This window comes from Lepidochelys kempii, chromosome 3, assembly GCF_965140265.1.
Source record: "Lepidochelys kempii isolate rLepKem1 chromosome 3, rLepKem1.hap2, whole genome shotgun sequence".
NCBI lineage: Eukaryota > Metazoa > Chordata > Testudines > Cheloniidae > Lepidochelys > Lepidochelys kempii.
Genome location: NC_133258.1, coordinates 36509040 through 36530858, shown reverse-complemented (window position 1 = coordinate 36530858; position 21819 = coordinate 36509040). Strand labels below are relative to the sequence as shown.

At 38.5% G+C, this 21819-nt stretch overlaps 1 protein-coding gene across 23 annotated transcripts in view; it reads right to left on the bottom strand.

Annotated features, from left to right (window-relative positions):
- MYT1L (myelin transcription factor 1 like) overlaps window positions 1-21819 on the bottom strand; it is a 380247-nt gene that overhangs the window by 82167 nt on the left and 276261 nt on the right. For 18 of the 23 annotated variants that reach the window (XR_012157935.1, XR_012157936.1, XM_073336127.1 and 15 more), the window contains 7 exons: window positions 20753-20887; window positions 17884-17974; window positions 15384-15491; window positions 11774-11985; window positions 4905-5152; window positions 2278-2514; window positions 206-327 (listed from right to left, as the gene is read on the bottom strand). Coding sequence is in view for 21 of the 23 variants with exons in the window: in XM_073336127.1 (XP_073192228.1) it covers window positions 206-327; window positions 2278-2514; window positions 4905-5152; window positions 11774-11985; window positions 15384-15491; window positions 17884-17974; window positions 20753-20887 (1153 nt within the window). In the remaining 2 variants the exon portion in view is untranslated. The remainder of the gene's footprint in view (window positions 1-205; window positions 328-2277; window positions 2515-4904; window positions 5153-11773; window positions 11986-15383; window positions 15492-17883; window positions 17975-20752; window positions 20888-21819) is intronic. The other 5 variants (XM_073336133.1, XM_073336141.1, XM_073336135.1 and 2 more) reach the window with 3 other exon arrangements.

Below are 21819 nucleotides of genomic sequence, written 5' to 3'. Positions count from 1 at the left end.
TGGCATCTCAGTACAATATAGCATAATTAAAAACAAGCAAATACGTGTTAGCTTATTACTTTACTTAACTGGCAGTTGGAAACATTTATATGCTGCAAATGTTGCATGCTCATACTGCAAGGCGTATATGTACTTGTTTGTTTAAAAAAGACAAAGAGGAAAGGTTAAAAGGAGAAAAAATAATTTCACCTCACATTATGCTTACGTTATTAAATCCTTTTTGCTCTCTTTGCATTGAGGGAATTTGGGTTTAGGGCTTGGGATTGTAACTTCACCAGGATACCTTCGTTCTTCAAGTGCCTCTTGGAAAGGATCCAAGTCTTCTGGCTGCAGGCAAACATATGGGTATTAGTCCCACTTAGGTGAGGCTGCAATATACACAAAAAACAATGCTGCGTACAGTTATAAGACATATCGCCTCCATTACTCCCACTCAATCAGAAAAATGTTGACATTATTTTACCTTTTTGCTCACCTGCTAGACCTTTATATAGTACCTTTACATTTCAATACACACTTTAGAACAAGTGAAAAAGAATTATACCATTTAATTTGAGGAGAAAGAGGCAAAAGTCAGATATTCTCTTTTGTTTGGTGTCTATTCCCAACTGTATCAGCAGCTGCCTCTGACAGTTTCTATTCTCTTTCACAAGAATCAATACTTTTTCCAAAGTCACGAGTTTTTACAAACCACAGCCACAGAAAAACAAAGCCTAAATATAGTATCTTATCCATCAAGACACTAACTTCAATAACATTTTAAAATGGTTAAGCATTCTCCCAAAAAATGAATCAGGAATGATGTTAGCAGCCAACTGCTAAACACACATATAGTGTCACAATCTGGGCAAACCTCAATGGATCTGCCTCGCAAAATATAATTTTGTAATTAAATTTACTGATGGATTTAGCTTTTTTATATTTGAAACTTAAGCATTAATTTCAGAAGTGAAGAAAATGTGGCAGAAAGCACTGATGCAGAAACTCCTGCAGATGGTGCTGTGAGCAACAGAATTAAGGAACAATTCCTCCTGTTTCAGTCAAGTTCTATATTGTATTTAATATCTCCCATTTCTTAGATAATGAGAGAAATCCTGGCCCCAGCCAAGTCAATGGCAACGCCCCCATTGATTTCAGCGGAGCTAGGATTGCATCCAATGTATACAAAGCAAATATCACTTTATTGCATGTTTCTAAGTTTATTTTTTAAATCATGCCATCCTATATTTTGATTAAAATAAATTGGAGAGAGATATTGCTACACAGAGTTGATAAGAATTCTAATCTTATAACATAGATCTAGCAGGAGAAAAAATATTGCTATACAAAGTCTGGGATTGTAAAATCATGTCTAGATTACAATGGGTTCAAAATGGCAAACGGGCTAGTGAGCAAGAGTTGAAACCTGACAAGCACAAACAGTAGCCTCCCCGCAACTCCCCACCAAAAAAAGCAGCTGTCTGACAACTGTCAGGACCACCCTTTCAGAGTGGTGACTGAAAACACTTGCTACATGTTACAAGCTTTGAAACTTAAAATAAATTCACTATGGAGCAAGTTTTCTTTATTTACGTCTTTCTGTTTACAGGTTTTTAGAGTGTATCACACCTCATATTCCTTCATAATACTCTTGAAATAAAATATTTTATTACTATGGTATAAAGGCCCTATTGTGTATCCCTTGTACACCCAAAGCTTTGTGCTCCTACTTTCCTGAATGCACAAGAAATGTATTTTCCTGAATATAGGAGCAGGCCTTTTGACAACAAAATCCTGGTTAGCTAAATTAATGGAAAACTTATACTGTATTCTGTTTGTGCTTCTTGAGCAGAGCTGTGTGTATAAACACACTTTTAAATATTCAGTCCTTCACTTTTGAATCTTAATCTGAGAAGAGTATCTTGTTCGGAAAGCTGGTAAAAACTTGATACCAACACTGAAAAAAGTTATGTCAACTTCCTCAGATGGAATAAGGTAGATTTGGAAAATTAGAACATCTTCACAGAAGAAAATATTTGTTAACAAGACAGTGGTGTTAGAAAACATGATTCACATTCACGGTTCAAGTGTTGTCGGATTGAAGTTAGTCACCGATCACACGTGTGCCAACATGATATATTTTGAAAGATTAACCACCAGAAAGTCCTCTTGTCAGGAAACCATCTATTTTTTTTTATTACCTACACATGGTGTTTCCTCTTCCCTTTCAGATTTTAGAAATCTAATGAATTAAAACAGTCAGATTGCAATCAGAACCCTTAGATGAAAAAGACATACATTAATCTCTTTGGAATCATCTTCATCTATCCTTCTGGGCTTCATTTTAGTGTAGTCCACTGGCAAGTCCCAGCAGTCACCCTCATTCAGCTGGTAACACCGGTTATTCATCACAGCTTGTCGTTGTGGTGACATTGGCTCCAGTGGTGTCAAAATGGTACAGCAACCATCCCGCTGTCTCTGTTTGTTCATGCTTAGATCCAAGGTTCCATTTTCATCGACTTCCATATCAGGATTCTGTCAAAAGAAGAACAAATATTGTTAATTCAGCTTTGGACTATCAAAATGTCACCTCTCTGTGGTTTTCAATCTGATTGCTTAGTAGAATGATAAAAGGCTTTATCATGCCTATATAGATTGTAAGCACTAAGCCCCCTCCCACACATAGCATGATTCTGTTACACAACATTAATGCTGTTAAAGTAGATTCACTCATGTCTTCATAAAAGGCTAATCTAATATTTGGAAGAAAAGGGGAGACTTCTCACTAACCACAACCATCCTCCCAAAACTCAGGTGTAAAATTTGACAGTGAAATGAGAAATCCCCAAAGGTATTTTCTTGTTGCTGTGTTTATGTCCCTGATTTACTCTTTGACAGGTTAGTCTAACAGAGTTAACATCTATATGATTCTGCCTACTTCCAGTCCTTTCAACACCTGCTTATATGATTAGAGTAATAAAAACTAGGTAGCAAGTTGCATTAAAAAAAAGCACAATACTTTGCTCTTCTAACACTAATAGGTAAAGAATTAGAAAAAAAGAGCTTTGGTTACTAAAGCCAGTCAGTTTACACTGTGTTTGCTACCTTCATATTATGAGAAAATGCGTCCAAATCTCACAGTTCCTCCACCACAGATGTTAAGGTTTAATATATCTTAACTTTCCAAAGACTATCTATATAATCAGCTGGCTTGGGTAACAAAGCTGGTACTGACATTCCCTGCAGCGACAGAGGAACTGTGCAGTATAGGGTGAGTAGGTTTGGGATTTTTGTTTTTGGCTTGAAAATAGATCAAGAATTATTCACTTCAAATCATCTTCCTCCTCTTCTTCTTCTTTCTTTCCCCCAGGGAGTGGGAGGGCATTTAGACGGGGGAGGGGAGGAAGCAAAATACTCAACCAAACCTTAATTTTTCAAGAGTAAAACACTTCACCAGAAATTAGATTTCAAAACTGCTGTGAATTCTACCGTCTACTCAGATGTCTAGGAGCTCTCTTTCCTCTTGAGGTAATAACAGAACAGCAGCAAGACACTTAATGAAAATCCCTTGCTTTGGTTATTGCCTTGACAGATTATACAGTATTATTCTACACAAACACTTTTTGCCACAGTTTATTCCTGATTATTGCCCTGATATTAATTTAGGCTTGATAATGTATTTATCTTCCCAGATTTGTTATTACATTTTTTTTTGCCACATAATATTTTTAAGGTTATTGCTCAAACTTTTTCAATTCCTATTGGTACTGAGCACAATCACATTTATTTGCATGCCACAAAGAGATTTCCCTCATCTATAGGATTAAATCAATTAATATAAAAGGAAGCATTCGAAAACAAAATTACTAACCTTACTGAATTCATATAAATTAAGATCATTACTAATAACTACTGGTAAGATTTTTAGCTCATTATGTATGATCAAGAAGCTTTACATAACAGGAAAAAAAACCCTTTGTTTATCTGGAGAAGAGCAGAACATGTCTGCCAGCTCAAAAGCTCTTCTATAAGCACAATAAAACTGTTCCCCCTGCACTGCATCTGTCTATTTAGCCATCTAGTGGCCTCCTATAGGTAGCACTTTATTGGTTGCTGGTGTATTTTAAATAGTCATTTGTCCTCAGATGTCAGAGTTAAGATTTATTCTGGTTATAACAAAATAAAACGGTTCTTATAAAAGTTTTACAATTTGGATGAATTTTAATAATGCTACTGTTTTTCTTAATACAGAAAGGTTAATATAAAAATCTTTTTACTTTATTTGTTTTAGTGTTGCCATTTAATAATATATTGAGAATTTACTAACACTTTATAGAGCACTGGTGATACTGCATTATTACTGTTATGCAACTTAAAAGTTATCTGCACTGGAGGATTTTTTGTTTGTTTCAAACGTATTATGAATCGATTTGAGAGCAATTATATTCTGGATCGGTAAGACAACATTGTGTACAATACCACAAATTTCCTTTGTACTAGATCGTAAGACCTTAGGGCCCATGTATGATTTATACATGAAGTTACATTATTAAACCATCCTCTTTCTTACAATTATAAATCAGATAGTGTTAGTAAAAATTCTTTAGTGCAATTAATACCACCTAAGCAACCTAAATAGCTTCCATAGTTACTATAGACCCCATCAGTAAGAGGAGAATTAAAACAGAGAACAACACATTTTATCAGCACCATTTTAACTCTAAGCACTGATCTGGATTTCAAGAATTACTGATGAGTAATTTGCATCCTTGTCTTTTATTTTGCTGCCTTAGCAGAGCTGCCACATTTTTGTTCTTTCTGAGAAAAAGATTAAGCAAGAGGCATTAAAGCGACTCTTGGACCTATCAGGGGCACAAAGCTAGAGGTTTGTATCATCATCAACAAACGTAATTGCTCAGTTTTACCCGGGCACAGAGATCCTGCGGTTTAGTGGAGAGGTTCTGAGGCATCTCCCTGCAGCGAGTGGAGAGATTCAGAATAGCAGTGGCAGCCATGTGTGCTGCCTCCATGTCATGAGTATAGTCAAAGCTGCTCTTGCTGCAGGTGCTGCTGGCACTGCTGCCTCCACCACAACTCATATTGCTGCTGCTGCTAGGGGCATAGCTGCTCGTTGTGCTGCTGGTGGGGCTTGAGTTCTTGCAATAACGTTTAGCTGTGGGAAGAAATAGGACAAGGATGACTCAAAAGTACGAGCACGTTACATAAATGACAAGAAAAACAGTCTACGGTGGGTGAATTCTATAATGAGCAACAGTGACTGATTAAAAAAAAAAAGGCAACAAAAAGGATGCAGGTATTCTATGATTTTGTGCGTGAGTCCTTTACCCAAGCAATCGGGTATGTGTTAAACATCCCATTAGAAATAAATCCGGAGGGTGTGACTGTACACCGTAGTGACAAACAGGCCAGAAGTAGCAAACAAACACGGTGCATGAAATTTCAGCAACGGCACAGGGAAACACTGCTTTCATTCCATAGTAAGAGCCGATTATATATTTGTACGGGGACTGTTTGGGTCACTCGCTTTTATTAAGAGGTGGGCATATAACGATAGGACACTTGAGTGGTATTGCACCAGCAAATTGGGCTAACTCCGGATTCACAACCGACCTTAGGAATCCCACTCCCTGGAGCTAGTGGGGATCAAGCTCATTGGGAGGATAATGTGCTTGATCTCCAGGCCAGAGTGCTAGCCATACATCCTTGGTAATCTCAAATTGACCAAAATGTTCCTCCATTCTGCAATGAGGGCAAGTACTGTGCTGGTCATGAGAAGGGAAAGGAGGAGGACTAAATGGAAAAAAGAAGGTGGCCGTAGAATGAAGGGGCAGGCATTGTTCAAATATGGATGTGGGGCCCTCACAGGCTAAAGCAAATGTAATATAAACAGAAAAAATAAATGAGCTCAACGGTGTGATTTTTAGAGGTGCTGAGCACCAAAAGCTTCCTGTTGAAAACAACAGGAGTCGTGTACACTCAGCACCTCTGATAATCAGGCTACAAGGGTGTATTTAACTATATAATGATTGACACACATTGTAAGGCTCAACGGATGCTCAAGAAAGCACTACAGCGCCACATCAGGCTTAAGCCTGCACAATTAATTCCCCTCTTCTTTAAACAGAACATGACAATATTGTTGGCTTTTTTAAAAAAACATGAATATTCACATTTTATAGCCAAAGGAATTAAAAAAAACCCAATCACACTCCTGGCCCATAATAAATGGCTCAATTATTTTTTTAATAAATGACTGAGAAAAAATGTCAGTTGGTCTATTGAACCCAGAGTTTTTCAGATAGCCCACCCACTAGAAGTCAATGTCAGCAGTTACACATACATGCATTCATGGTATAGTGATTTCTCCCCTTTAAGGTGGAGTTCTGTATTCTGCAAAGATCATACTGAACAATATAATAAATGTGTTACAATGCCATGTCATTGTGCTATAGAATATATGCGTAATTGCTGGACAGAGGGTCCTATATAAAGGCCCTATATAAAGGGTCAACACACTAGTTAGATCTCTTTCTCCACAGTTTCAATTTATGCCAACCTCTTCAGGTGTGCTGCGGCAGACATACATGCAGTAATCTGCTCCCTTGAGCACAGCCTCTTTATGGACTACATTCTGCCTGGAAAAGCAGAACAGGAGAGTCTGATGCAGAATTTATCTTATACTCCTTACTTCATCCCTTTCGTCTGTACATTTTTGGAAAAGTTAATGAAGTCATTGTTTACTGTAAGTGAAATAAAATGCTTAATTCATAGCAGATACAGAAGTTTTCTCAGGAAACCCACATAGTACACAGGTGTGATTTTTTTTTTAAAGAAATGGATGGTTAAGATTCAAGAAGTTTCTTTTTGTTTTGCATTCTTTAGATCATTGTTGTTTTCTGCACATTCACAGATAATAATCCTGTGAGTTATTTCCCATGACATATTTTACACCAAATTTCATTATGAAACTAGTAGTCAATATTGGTCACTAAAAACTGAGCATTTATCCATGGTTGCTACATTCTGGTAGCCAAGATACTCAACTAATTCTCTAAACTTACAACAGGAAATAAGTACAGTATCTCAGTTACCACTGTGTTGATATAGTAAGTGTTGACTTTTTAACAGCAACCACTTTGCACATGTAATTCGCAAAATTAGGACTATATTTCAAACGAATAAATAACATGCCTTTTCTATCACTTGCAAAAGGAAAATGCAGCCATATTAGACATTTGAGAGTTGATTAAAATTAAATTAAATATGAGATAATATAAGACATTTTATATACCTATATCAATACAGAGAGAGAGGAAGGGAGGGAGGGAGAGAGGAAAGCAGGGAGGAGTAATAAAGAGTTTTCAACATAGGATTAGCCACAAGAAACTCTTCCAGGCTCTGACACAGACTCCCTCTGTGACCTTGATAAAATCACATGATCTTTCTGCTTCATTTTCCCCATTAGTAGAAAGGCAATCACAATATTTAATCTTAGGCGTGTTGTGAGGATTAATAAATGATTGTTTGTGAAACGCTTTGAGGGTGAAAAGCATTATATATGTATTAAGCATATGTGAATGGCTGTGGTCATTTTAGCTTGAGCTTTACTGTACAGTTTCTAATCACTTCTTGCAGCCTGGATTATCTACCTCACATTACTTTTGAAAAAGAAATTCAGGACTCTTGTTTATAGTGAATTCAGATAGAGTGAAATCCATCTGCAGAGAAGGGGAATGGCAGTGACATTGTCCGAATAAAAAATAAAACACATTTTGCAGTTCTGCTTTCGAGCCAAATAGTGATTTAGTGCATTGCTATGGTGCAGGGTCGCTGGGACTTCTGTAATCCAACTATGCTTTGTGGCCGAGTGGCGAACCAGAAAGCAGAAAGCAATCTCTTCCATCAACGACAGCCACATTGCTCTCAGGCAGCCGCTCCAGCCAGCTCCATTTCCAAGATTCTGACTTTCCCCTGATGAACGACATACGGGATGATGACAGTGGGGTCAGTGCTTCTCTAATATCCCAAAGGCTCCTCCATAGCTAAGTAAGCTGGGGAGTGGCAGCTGCCCCATCAAAATTAAGGTATGCAGTCCTTTCCAAACAAACGGGGTTGATGAGAGAATGAGACCCAGTTCCAGCATCCTCTATCCCCAGCACCAGCAGCCTTGGTACCAGTTCTATTGTTCAAGTTAACCACAGCTCCATCAATTTTTCTGAACCCCATAGGAGCTCTTCAGGGACTGTAGAGCCCCAGTGCAAGGGAGTGAGATGGAAAGAATTCAGGGAGGACTGCTTGACAACTTCTGGGTTTGCACAAGTTTTCCACTATCCCTGAATAGCTCCCACCTGCAGAGCTCTGTGAACTCCTCTGGACACTGGGTCCAGCTGTTCTCATCATTACTGCCATATAAAATAAGCCTATAATGTAACCCATTATGATGTTGTCCCTAAAGGGAAAATAAAGCCAAACAAACAAATCCTCTTCCTTATAAGATGATCTCTCTGTAGCATCATCAAGGCATCATAGCATACAACATACAGAGTCCTCTCCTTGTGTAATTCTTATTAAATCTTACACACACACAAAAAAGAACACAGTCCATGCCACTCACATCAATTTATTTGCTGAATATATCAGCCCCATGACATTTTCCTCATGGTCTGTGAAACAAAGCCTGTTGCTGCCTCAAAATTAAAAGATTCAAACATCAAGTGACTCATTTTTCAGACGCTTAATACTATACATATTTCTGTTTTCCTCTTACAGTGTTTGACAGAATGAACTTTTGATTAATTACCAGTCTCCACTAAGTTTATGTATAACACCTCTTCAAAACAAAAATTTATTCCCTAATGTATACAGTGGGTTCATACTATATACCTCCCAAGCTAGCCTCAATGCTATTTGAATGGGGGGGGGAAGGGCGAGGGGGAGGCGTATTCCCCCTTCAAACATACAGGTAACTTCTATTTAGATTAATGGGAGATGAGTGTGTATATAGACAATGGAATAGTTGGCCATCATCTTTCATTTTAATGTTTAATTTTGGGTTTTGGGGTTTCTCACCTTTTTTTTTTTTTAAGCTAAATTTCTAACATTTATAGATTCAAAGGCCGGAAGGAACCATTATGATAATCTAATCTGACCTCTGATATAACACAGGCCATAGGACTTTTCCAAAACAATTCCTAGAGCAGATCTTTTAGAAAAACATCCACTCTTGATTTTAAAATTGCCAGTGATGTAGAATCTGCAACAATTCTTGGCAAATTGTTCCAATTGTTAATTAACCTCACTATTAAAAACGTATGATTTATCTCCAGTCTGAATTTGTTATGCTTCGACTTCCAGCCATTGGATCATGTCATACCTTGCTCTGCTAGACTGAAGAGTCCATTGCTGAATATTTATTCCAAAATGCCATTTTGAAATGAAAAGTCAAAACACAATGTTTGAAAATGGTCAAAACAAAATGTTTTCAAAACAAAGACAAAACATTTCACTTCAAAATGGCCAAAATAAACTGCTTTGACAGTTTTGATGTTCTTTTTTCCTAATTTTTTTCAGTAGAAACTATTTACAATATTCAACCCAAATTTGTGAATAGTTGTTGTGACCTGAAAAATGCATTTTTAGGTGAATTTACTACTCACTGAAAAATAAATTTCCCAGTTCTGCTCTAGAGACTGCAAAGTTCCTTAAGGAAAAACATTTCTTAAGGAAAAGGTCTTTTCCTGAGACTGGCAAGTTATCGCTGCTTCCATTTCATGCCCGTAAAACTAAAGCCATAGAACTTTAGTTTTAACACCGTGGGGGAAATCCTGACCCCATTGAAGTCAATGACAAATCATCCACTGATTTCAGTGGGGCCAAAAATTCACCCCATATTTCACCCCATGTTTTTATACTTACAGCTACATGCACCACACAGTACCAGCTTTTCACCCAGCAAGTTTGTAAGCCCATTAGGAATGACAACATCCTATTCCACTTTGGGGTGGGGAGAAGAAATTTACCGAGCCACATGTATCTAAAAGTGTTACCATCACTCCTTACTCATTCTTTGACTGAGATGTTGACATCCAAAGCAAGCTCCCCTCAATACTATTTCAAGGTCAAAGGGGTTTTATCCCCATACATATAGGTATCTCTCATTTACATCAATGGGAGATGAGTGTATATGTCAATGGTTCTCAACCTGAGGCCCATGTGACATCCTCAGGGCCACATAAGTAGTATATATAGTGTGGATGCCGCCCACATAACACATAGAGAGCTGCATATGTGGCCCAAAATGGTCAATAGGTTGAGAACCCGTAGTATATGTAGATAGTAGAGTAATTCCCTATCATCCTTCATCATTTAGGGCCTAATTCAGCAAAAGCATTAAGTATGTGCTTAGCTTTAAGCATGCTCTTAGGTCCAACTCACTTCAATAAGAGTTAGGCAAAGGCTTGAATGCTTTGCTAAATGGGGCCTCAAACAGGATAAATTCTTGCTGTTTACACGAGAACACGTACACATATTCATTCACAGTTTCTAGCGAGTAAACAGAGCATGTACATAATAGGTAGAATTTTTAGTGCAAACCTGTTGACTTAAATGGTGTAACTTATCAGAATTTAGCCCTCTATCTCTATTAAGTTGTTCCTTTGAGGGTGGGTACTGGAGAGTTTAAGGCACTTTTACTCAGAAATGTCTGCCTTTTTCCACCCTCTCTACTAGTGTGAAACAACCTGCTTACTGATCTCATAGGAAAACTTAACTATCAAAAAACATAGGAAAGATGGGGACAGCAGCTGTTACAATTTCCTCCTTCTCCACTCACCTACTTTTCTAAATCAGAGTCTGTTTTGAGGCAACAGCAGAGACTGTTCCACTAACCCACACTTATTCCTAATTTACTAAACAAAATCTGGGATTTCATAGGCTAGTCAGTGAGGAACCCCAAGCACTTTATCTTGTAAGATGAATTTATCTAGAAAATAAATTGTTCCATGTTGCATAAGAAAGAGAGGAAGGGAATGTTGTGATGTTATACTGATAGGTCTGGAATATCCCAAAATGGGACAACTCCAGCCCTTCATTCTTTGGCCCTAGGGGGTATTGTTCCTTGGTCCAACTCCTCTCCCCTGCCAGCCAGCCACCACCATCACACTTTCTCTTGCCCAGAAGGAAGAAATAGCCTCAGAGACAGGTGTTGATGCCACTTTCATCCAAATCCCGATCATTTTACCCACATGAGTTCTCACAGTGAATTCAACAGGAATCCTCATGTGGATAAGGTGAGCAGGGGCTTTTAATTAATTGACGACTAGGGGGCTGAATTGCAATGAGGTCCATGTTTTCTCCCCAGAGAGCAAGCACATTACATTTATGAGTTTCCTAAACTACTATACAAGAGCAAGATTCCTAATGCAACCCATGCGCCCAGGTCCTCCCAAATGGCAGCATAATACACTGCTACTGTGCCACAAGGACTGGCTCTCCTCTGTAGATTTTTTTGCAGACTCAGTACATCCCAAGAACTGAATAGCTAAGGATGTTCTCTTCTCAGTGCAACAATCCTGCAGGAAGCACCATATAAAATAATGCTTTTTAGAAAAAGTCTTTAAAAATAACTTAAACATAACAATGTCATGCTGTGAATAGCATTCCTCTTAATACTGTATGAACATGAAGGTATGTCTTATTTTTATGAAGTTTACATATACAACAACATTATTAACTGTAAACTTGTCTCTCATGTATAAGAGTGTGCACCTCCTACCATCATATCCTTTGGGGGATATATCCCTGGATTGCACCTTGGGAGCTATGGCTCTCTTGCCATAGGCATGGTTGTCATAACTGTTATATTCAAACGAAGTCTTAGAGTATTTCTCTAGTTCCTTGGCCAAGTTGGAGCGGGGTGTGGTGGTGGGGACATTGTTTCTGTAGCCATACTGAGGGATCTCCAATTGCTTAACAAAGCACATGGGCCTAGAAATTAAAGATATGTACAGTTTGTTAGATGCAGTTCAGTTTATTGTGTCTGTGCACAATTTATAGTTCAGATTAGAAAATCTGAGTTATTTATTGCACTCAAGAGACAGCAATATATTATTGTATTTGTTTGGTTTGGTTGTTTCCAGCAGACAAACAATATATATTTTCTGGAGCAAAGCTTAGGATAAATTAATTATAATAGTGCTAAATGTATTCTGTGACTAAAAACAATATAACTGGTGAAAAGTTCTATTTTAAAAAAATACTTAAGGGTTTCTCCTTCCCTGTGAAATTACATTATATAACAATGTACTTTCTTTGGGAAGGTGGATTAGAGAAAGACAAAAAGACCGGTAGAAATTTTAGACAAATTCTTCTAGTTACTGGAAGTAAAAAACGGCACTAAGAGCTCTACTCAACTCAGGGAGCATCCTTTGAATTCTGCTGACAGTATTTAGTCTTCAGAAGAGAAGAGTGAGGGGGGATTCGATAGCAGCCTTCAACTACCTGAAGGGGGGTTCCAAAGAGGATGGAGCTAGGCTGTTCTCAGTGGTGGCAGATGACAGAACAAGGAACAATGGTCTCAAGTTGCAGTGGGGGAGGTCTAGGTTGGATGTTAGGAAACACTATTTCACTAGGAGGGTGGTAAAGCACTGGAATGTGTTACCTAGGGAGGTGGTGGAATCCCTATTCTTAGAAGTTTTTAAGGCCCAGCTTGACAAAGCCCTGGCTGGGATGATTTAGTTGGGGGTGGTCCTGCTTTGAGCAGGAGGTTGGACTAGATGACCTCCTGAGGTCTCTTCCAACCCTAATCTTCTGTGATTCTATGATTCTATTTGCATGTGGTTTGCCCTGTCACAAAAGAAGCTGGGGTCCGCCTCTTCAGGGGGAGATCCGTACACGGCACCCACACAGTCCCTCTTGCCTCTGAACTGTCATCCAGTCTCTCTGGCTCCTGTTGACTCCTGCACGCAAGGCTTTAGAGGGAACTGTGACTCCTGGGGCTGCTCCACACACCACATTCAATAGGCGAGTCCCACAACACAATAAGAGATGGAGTGCAAGCTAATACAGACTTAGGCTGTACCGTCTAAAATTCTCATGTGAGAAAGTGTTGTGTGACTGGGCCTTAGAGAGCAAATCCTACAAGGCGCTCAGCATCCTAAAAGCCCACTGATTTTTAACAGGGGTTTAGGGTGATTAACTGCAGACTTCGGGTGCTTGGTACCTCAGAGGATCAAGCCCTTTTTCTTTCCCCCACAATTATAACGTGGAAATGGAAGGGGCATTCAGGGGAACACTAATTTAGTCACATGCAGAAGAGCCATCATGCCTTGCTGGCTGATGAAGTGGAAAACAATAAACAGCTAGAAATACTAATATATTTTTAGTAGTTTGCATTTCTGGATGAATTCATTTTCATAGAACTTAGACAAGAGATTGAGGTGTAAATTACCCAAGAAATTATATAATTCATACCGTACCCTTTGATTTTCTTTTGTATGTTGGGCTCCTTTGGAAAATTTCTCTTCACTTTTCACAAAATACAATGGGCCAGATCCTCAGTCGGCGTAGCCCAATATAGTTTACGTTCATTTAAGAAAATAAATACAATTCACATAGTGCACATTCAAAACAAAACTAAAATTTTTGGCAGAGCAAAAATCCTATGAATTTGACTTTTTTTATTAGTGAAGACATTTTGAATGCAGGTGGGATGGAGACAAGCGTAAGATCAGTTCACAGGATTTAGACTTGGAACACATAAAGTCCCCAATCAATCACTGTGGGTGGAATTTATAAGACAACCCTTAGGACGTTCATCTTAAATAGATCCAAGAGTTAAAGGTAAAAGGGAAGTAGTGTCTGAGATGACAGTCATACTCGGGCTGCCTAACAAGATCTGAAACACATGAAAGACCCAGAGGCAAAAGCAAAACTGCCAAAACAGCTGTCTAAGGAGTCTGCCAGAGAACCAGATGCTGCTTTTGAAAAGCAGCCTCCTCTGCATGGCATCGGACTCCTGTGACTTCTCTCTAAAGAGCAGTGAAAGCCACTGTATTTTTGGTCTGTGTGTGATCCTGCTAATGAAGATTTGATGATTTTGTTCAATGGATATTTATTATTATTATTAAAAGCATTATTGTTGAGTAAAGTATCATGGACAGTGTCTGAAAAAAGTGAAACCAGAACTGGGTCCGGTACAGATAAAGCTACTGAAAACACTTGGGAAAAGAAAAACAAAAATCCAAATTCACTACATAACTGTTAGCTTTCCTGATGCAGGACATCGTTCTGTTTTCTCAACCCCAAGAACACAAGGGTTTGGAAAATGCCATCAAGATTTTGATGAAGTACTGAGAGAATATTCAAAGAAAGATGACTCCTTTAACAGTAAGAAACATTCATTATAAGTCACCCTATTAAAATTTAGGTCAAAATGATAACCTGACAGAGAGAAACTTATGGGAGGCCTAGGAAATTCTGTGTGCTGGAAGTTGTGGAGAGTCCTTCAAATTCTCCCATGGGGAGAAGGGAAGGATGTGGCCATCCTAACCCACAGATATCATAATATCCATGGTGAAATTCTGCAGCTCTTGGGGCATCAATATAGGGCTGGTACACTCATGCAGAAGTCCAATGCCTTTGCACTGCTCCCTAAACTCTCAGCTCCCCCAATAGCCACATTTTTCTCCACCCACATCTGGCCCAGCGCTAGGTGCATTTAATAGTGCCGAGCTGGATTGTGCATAGGATAAATGCTGAGTCCCAAATGCATGGAGAGAGGGGGTGATTATGACAGATTAGTTCAATCTCCTCCCTCCATCAAAATTTAAACCAATGGAATGGTATTTCCATTCCTTTAATCCCTTCTGTGGGGGAGGGAGCAAAACAGAGACAATGAACTAACCCTTAAGTGTTTTTGGAAGCTAAACTTGATCAGGTATTTTTTCCATAAAAAGGTATGCTGCCAATTTAGTACTGCAAGTAGGGCTTCTGGTCTTCATTTAAACTGATATTTACTAGTAAAAGCCTGCTGAAGAAAACAAGACTTACCGGTAAATATTAGTTTATTCCCAAAAGATACCAACTTTTTTTCACACTGTTCTTAGACTTTGCACTCCAGCAGTCAGCTTTACACCAAACAATGCCTAAGACAAAAATGAGCTTTTCAGGCTTTACATGTATTTGCCAAAATAATTACCAGCCCACCCCCATGCAAATTTGTTGGGAAATAATGCTGAGAAAATTGGATCCAGAAGCCCTAATTCTAAACTCTTCTTTAAGGGAGATATATATGTATATACAACGTATATAAATATAAATGCTCAGATTAATTTAACGTGTGATGAATTTTGCATAGTATTAAGTATTATAGTGATTTCTAATACCTTAAAACCCGATCTGATGCCTGGTTTGATTTTGACACATCACAGCTCTGATGCTTCTCTTGAGCTTTAGCCAGTTTCTCTGCTGCAGCAATAGGACATCCAGAGAGGCTGCAATTACAGAAAGGAAATTTAATTGTCTTGTCCTGAGAAATTTCACATTATAGCACTGATCCAATTACTCCTTCTCCTCCTTAGTCAGCACGAGGAAGAATCTGGAGGAAAAAAGTTTCCAGAACCTTTTCTGTATACATTTCCTCTAGGATAGACTTCCTGTTTTTGAGCAACATTCTGCTTTCAAAGTTGCATGGATGATCTCATATCCAATATTCTTCTCCTCCTACTGTACACAGGCAGAACTCTCATGGATGTCAGTTAACAGGCATTCAGGTAGGAAGAGGAGAATATAAGCCAAAATTTACTTTGCAGCTTTGTTAGCAGAACGTGGCCCTTTTGTTCATATACATTTTGTCACTGAAATGGTTGATGCAGATTATTCAATGTCAACACAATACAGATGAAATTTTGTGCTGCTTCACACCTCATTCAGCCTCATTAACTTCAATTAGGTTGTGAGGGGTATAAATCAGTGGAGAATTTGACTGAGTGTCTATAAACCTATATCAAAAATATATTTTCTTGCTGTTTATTCATGAAGTTAAACCACTAAAGCTCGTTCTAGTCACGTAACGTGAAAAGAACTAAGACGTCTGGACTTGAACTCTAATTTACAAATGCTGAACTATTTTTGAAGTGATAGTTAATAGGTCTGCTTCTGCTGGAAAAGATTTAGAACAGTGGAAAATAAATATCCTGGTACCAGCAGATGGTGCTCTTAGTGAATTTGTAAAATCCTGTGACCTGACAATGGAGGGGTCTTTTTCTTGTTATTGTCTGTTGCTTGGTTATGTGACCGCAGCTCCTTGTGTTCTCCACAGGAAAAGAAATTAAAGTGAAAGGCAAATCAGTGCACTCGGTGGCATAGGGTTTTAAACTAGAGACAGAGGTGCCTCTCGAAAGGGCTCAGCTTGAAATCTTACTCAGGCCCAGATGCTTCCCTCGCAACAGAAGAAAAATAGAAGAAGGGGGGGGGAGGGGAAAAGCAGAGCAAAATGCCCCAAAAGCTGCAGAAAGAGGTAAGCAGAATGCTCCCTCCACTCCTCCCTGGGTGCCAATGGCAACCCCTCTGTCTCAGTTCCACAGGGGGAAAGGTTGGGGGGCTCTACACAGGTTCAGATTAGTGCCCGCGGCAGCTGCTCTCCAGTGACATGCTCCTCTTCAGACACCAGGGATATCCTAGCAGATATCCAGACAGAAGTCAGTAGTGCTGCTGCAGCATTAGTTGCCATGGAGTCCCCTTCGAAGCTTTTGCTGCTGTGCTGCATGACATTAGTGGGAGGCAGCCAGTGGCTGCATAGCTCCAGAGAAGAAGGAGGTGCCACAGAGCATTCCAAAGAGACTGGTCCTCTGCAAGGGAATCCATGGAGCTGAGATAAGAACTCTCGGTGAAGCCAGAGCTCTGTAAGCGTGGAGGACCATACCGCCAATACCCTCTGTGGTCTCCCAAGCCATCTTGCTGCAGTTCATGTTAAAAGGAGCTCAGTAATGGGAACCTTGGGTAGTTTTCTGTGCTCTCTGCCCACCTTCCCTGGGTTTTGCCATTGGAAGCTACAATGTAGAGCTCAATTTCCTTATGGAAAAGTCATAAAATATAATAGAAATGATAACTTTTCTGTAAGTTTTTAAAAATAATCCCTAGGATGTAACAGAAAATGAGGTCCATTCTAGAGGATGATTAAAAAACTCTATAGAAAAGTATCATTTTGTGTGGAATTCTATTGGTTTCTAGAATAATTTCTATGAATTCTATTGCTTTCCTCATCTTGAAAATCAAAAGTACTTTTCCATATTGTTTCTTATTCAGGCAAAATTCTCATTAATTTTTGCCTAAATATGGACTTCAGGTTGAGCCCTTGGATGGTAGAAAACTTTAAATTGTATAATATATATGTAATTGAAATGGTTTTTATTATTTATTCATACAAAATTGTTCTTATGATTAGAGTGGAATTTTTCACGCAGTATGGAGTCATCACTCATAAAGATGAACATTATATGAACCATAACTCTGTCCTGGTCTTGATAGTTTTTGCGGTCTTTTTCTTTCTTCTATTACTTTCTCCTTAAGGGTCATATGCTTCTTTTAATACAACTCTAGCTAAGTTAAAAAAATAAATAAAAACAAGCAAGTGATGCTTAAAACGTTTCTTACATGAATCAAATTAATTTTGCACAGAAGTCTCTTCACATTGTAAAATAAGTTTAAGGATTTTATGATGCAAAATGAATAAATAAAGCACACTAAGCACCATCTGCCATCTTTCAAACAAAAGAACAAAATCACACACACATATACACACACTCTCAGAACAGACTGCCAGAAGTGCTGCAGCTCTGAAGCAGTGTTCTCTCTAGACTATTAGACCAGTGATGGCTTCCTTACCTTCTGTGAGAATTCCTGTTGCTATTTACGTGGCCCCGACCTGTGCAGCCTGGTGTAGGACACTTAAGAACATTTTCATGCATGGCAAGAACTTGACAAGGAGAGTAAGAGAAAACAGCAGCGTATGAAAGCAAGAAAAAAAAATCAAGTCCCAGTATATATGAAACCATTTAAAAACCAAAAACCAGGATTCATTAACGACCAGCATTCCTCAAAATACATGTAACCAATAAAGTCTGATGAGGGAAGGAGGTGTCGTGACCTTATGCGCATTAACACGGGTAACACTGTACAGTGAGAATTATGGAAATTACAGAATCTAATAATTAATGTGTCTCTGGTGTGATGGTGAAGGAGAAAACTCCCAACATCCTCTCCATACATAAATGCTGAACACTGATCAGCTCAATAGTAACAGGTGGATCGGGATCAGCCCAGTAATAAAGTGTGGATTGTGATTGTGTAATACAGTTTTATGCACTTATAATAAAGCCTGTGAGCTAAAATCTGCTCTCAGTGATACCAATAAAAAATTGAGTTTCTCCAGATTTATATCAGTACAACTGAGAGCAGAATGTGACCGTATTATGCAAGTCAATTCAATTTTACTAGGGTCCAGTTCTGCCCACAGTCAAATGGGTGTAGTCAATGGAAGTTACTACACATGTAAGCATGAGGGCAGAATTGGTCCCTTTCTCTTTATTTTAATTCTCTATAAATCTTAAATTATAAGAATGCAAATTGAAAAAAAATATGGAAAAGAAACTCCTAAGCAGTAAGCACTTTGTAAAGTTGAGGGCTGGTGGAGTGATTAATCATGAGAGTAAGGAATAGGTAGCATTGGCTTTAGCAAGTTGGGTGCAAAATTTGCCCCCAAATTCTTTCAAGGCAATTCTCTTCTGAATTTCAACACTCTTGCTATAATGGGCCAAATTATCAAGAGGTTTTGTAAAACGGAGGTACATTAACAAGGAACTAGACTGGGACCTTTCCTTTTGTATGACAAGAGACATATCTGAATCCATGTCTCTAAAGCTGGATGGCTAGTGCATTAATGTACAGAACTAGGCCATTCAGCCTCTCCAAATAGCTCCCATTTTATTCACATGGGATGTACTCATGAAGTCATTGTTTAGTTCTCACTCAGACAAACTCTGCTGAAATCAGCGAGTGCTTTGGCTGAGTAAGAATTGAATAAAAACCAAGCAGACACTTGAGGATTTAATCCATAGAGACTGATTCAAAGATCATCATCACCACCATTACCACCACAGTGGCAGTGTATTAAAATGTGTGCAGATGCAAAAGCTTTACTCTGAAATTCCTGCTATTCAAAGCTGTTCTTGAAACATGCTTCACAAGGCCAGCATAACAGGAAAATTAGTTCAATAAATAAATAAAAAGATGAGCTCACCTTTTTCATTTTAGTAACTACAGAACATGCAAACAGTTTAAAGCTATATTCTTCTTTGATTTACAACATCTTCTAAAGAGCTTTATTTTCACCATTTACAAAAAACGAGAGAGAACTTTAAGCACCTGAGAAAATATCTGTACTTCAGAAAATTACAGGTCAAATTACAAAAATGGAAAAATGAATTAATTTAATCTGCTGTAGTCACAGATCAACCAAGATGCCGTGAGGTTCCCTCATTATCTTAATTCTAGAAAGAACAACCCTGCTATGAAAGAGAAGACTTTGTGTTAGACTCTCTCTCTCTCTGTGCTAATACAGTTCTGACTTCCCTTTCTGAGACGACAACTTTCTTGGTGATTTGGGGCCTAATTCAGACCTGCCTTATTCCAGTTTTATGTCAGTAAATGCACTGTCATTAACAGAGTTATGCCACTGTAAAACTGGAGTTGTGCAGTGGTGAATCAGGCTCATGGTCTTCTATAGTGTAAGTCTTAAGGGCCTGATTCTCCTTTCACTTGCACTGGTTTTATACCAGTGAAATTCCATTGGGTCTGATTTTTCTCTGCATGGAGACTTCTGGACATCTGTACAAAATGGGTGTTAAATGTTGCCCTTCCGATTTGGATGGGTTTTGCACCCATTTTAATTTACACAGGTGTAAATGACTCTTCAATTTGCAAGACAATGGAGAAACAGGCCCACAGAATTCAATGATGTACATGGTGTCCCATTTCACACCAGTGAAAGTAAGAAAGAGAATCAGACCCTAGCCAGATCCTCAGCTGGTATAAAATCAGCACAGCTCAGTTAGCTTCAGTGGAACTATTCCAATTTATACCAGCTGAGGATCTGCCTTAAACTGTCAAGACCAAATCCTTCTCTCTTCTACACAAGTGCAACTTCCTTTGACTTCAGTCCTCACAGAACTCATTCACTTTAAGGGAAGATGCACCCAAGTAAATGACAAGAGAGTATGGCTCAAAATCCTGGATACTACTACTACAGGACCAAATTCTCTTTCTCTCTCTTTTTTATAATGTACATTTCTTCATTATGTCTCCAAATAAATAAACACATAAATAAAATGGGTGGTGAGTTTTTCAAACTTGAAAGCACAATTGTTCCTGCACTAAACAACAGGGACATCAGCACTCAGAACTAAAAGCAGTGCAGTGTTTCTGGAAAATCTTTCCCTGCAGACTGAATGCATCTGTTTAAAAATAACCTAACATTCTCAGAATCAAAGAATACAGCTTTAAAAGTTGTTCTTTTTAGTTTAAAAATTATTAGAGATATGAATATGATGGAATAAAGAAAAAAACTATAGCACAGAACAGGATGCTTAACTGAGACATACCATACCATAAAATGGAAATAAAAAAGGTTGAAAAAGCATGCTAGAAAAATCTTTGGAGTTTTATCCCCAGTTTCCATGAAACAATGTGGACTTACTTTCTGGAGGGACCCTATCTTTGTGTGGGCATCCTGACAAACTGCGGTGATGGGGGTAAAGCCCCGTTACATGGCCAGTTCCATCACACCCAGGGGTAGGACATTTGCTCTCTTTCTTTTCTGTTCTTGAGGGATCTATAATTTACAACAAATGTGTCAAGTGAATTATGCTTTCCAAATTTCTGTAAGAAGGTTCATTTACTGTTGCAAGTTATTCTTTGGTAAATGTTCTTAAAAATACTAGAAGAAAAAACTGCTGCTTCTTAAAACAATTTTGTCACTTTTGTTCCCGTTATCTTCTTTTCATACCACAGGCTCCTATGATCCCAGCAATACTTATCATAGTGATTGGGGAGTGACCTTCTTACAGCAAAGCCACACCACTGTCAATCAATGTTCTCCTGGCAAGCATCAACTTAAGAGTGTAAAGACACTCTGAAACTGTTAGCTGGTTCCCCCTTTCTTTTCAGTACTATTTGCCTGATGTACTGAAGCCTGCAAATGTACTGTCATAGAAGTTCAGTCTCTTGAGGTTAGCAGACCCAGCTCCTTAGCATACTGGATTCAACGATTCAGCACAAATATATCCTTATTCAAAGTCACTCTAAGCAGATGACACTGATTTTCCTAAATTCCTTATGAAGTAGTAGAATACAAAAGCATATAAAAGCATTTTTTTCCTCCAGTAAGCCATGATAGGGTAAAAGATCTAATCAGATGTAACAATCCCTTATTTTGAATTTGGGCCATTATAATCATGCATCTATAAAGTTTGTGTATTCGTAAGCTTAAAAGGTGAATAATCTTCTATAATGAGGTTTGTTTCTTTGTGTACAAGTCAACGAAAGGGCCTCAGGAGACTTCTGTTCAATAAACTATTGTTTTCTGCCAAGAAAGTAATGGAACTGCTGATGAAATTATTCCTGAACTAGAACTTGATCACATATTTCGTCAGTTTGTTTCCTGTAATAGAACATTTGTAAAGTAACATCTCAGGGCTTCCAACTCAGCACGTAATACAAGCTACACCACATCATCTTTAACACTGTTGCCTGATTTATACACCA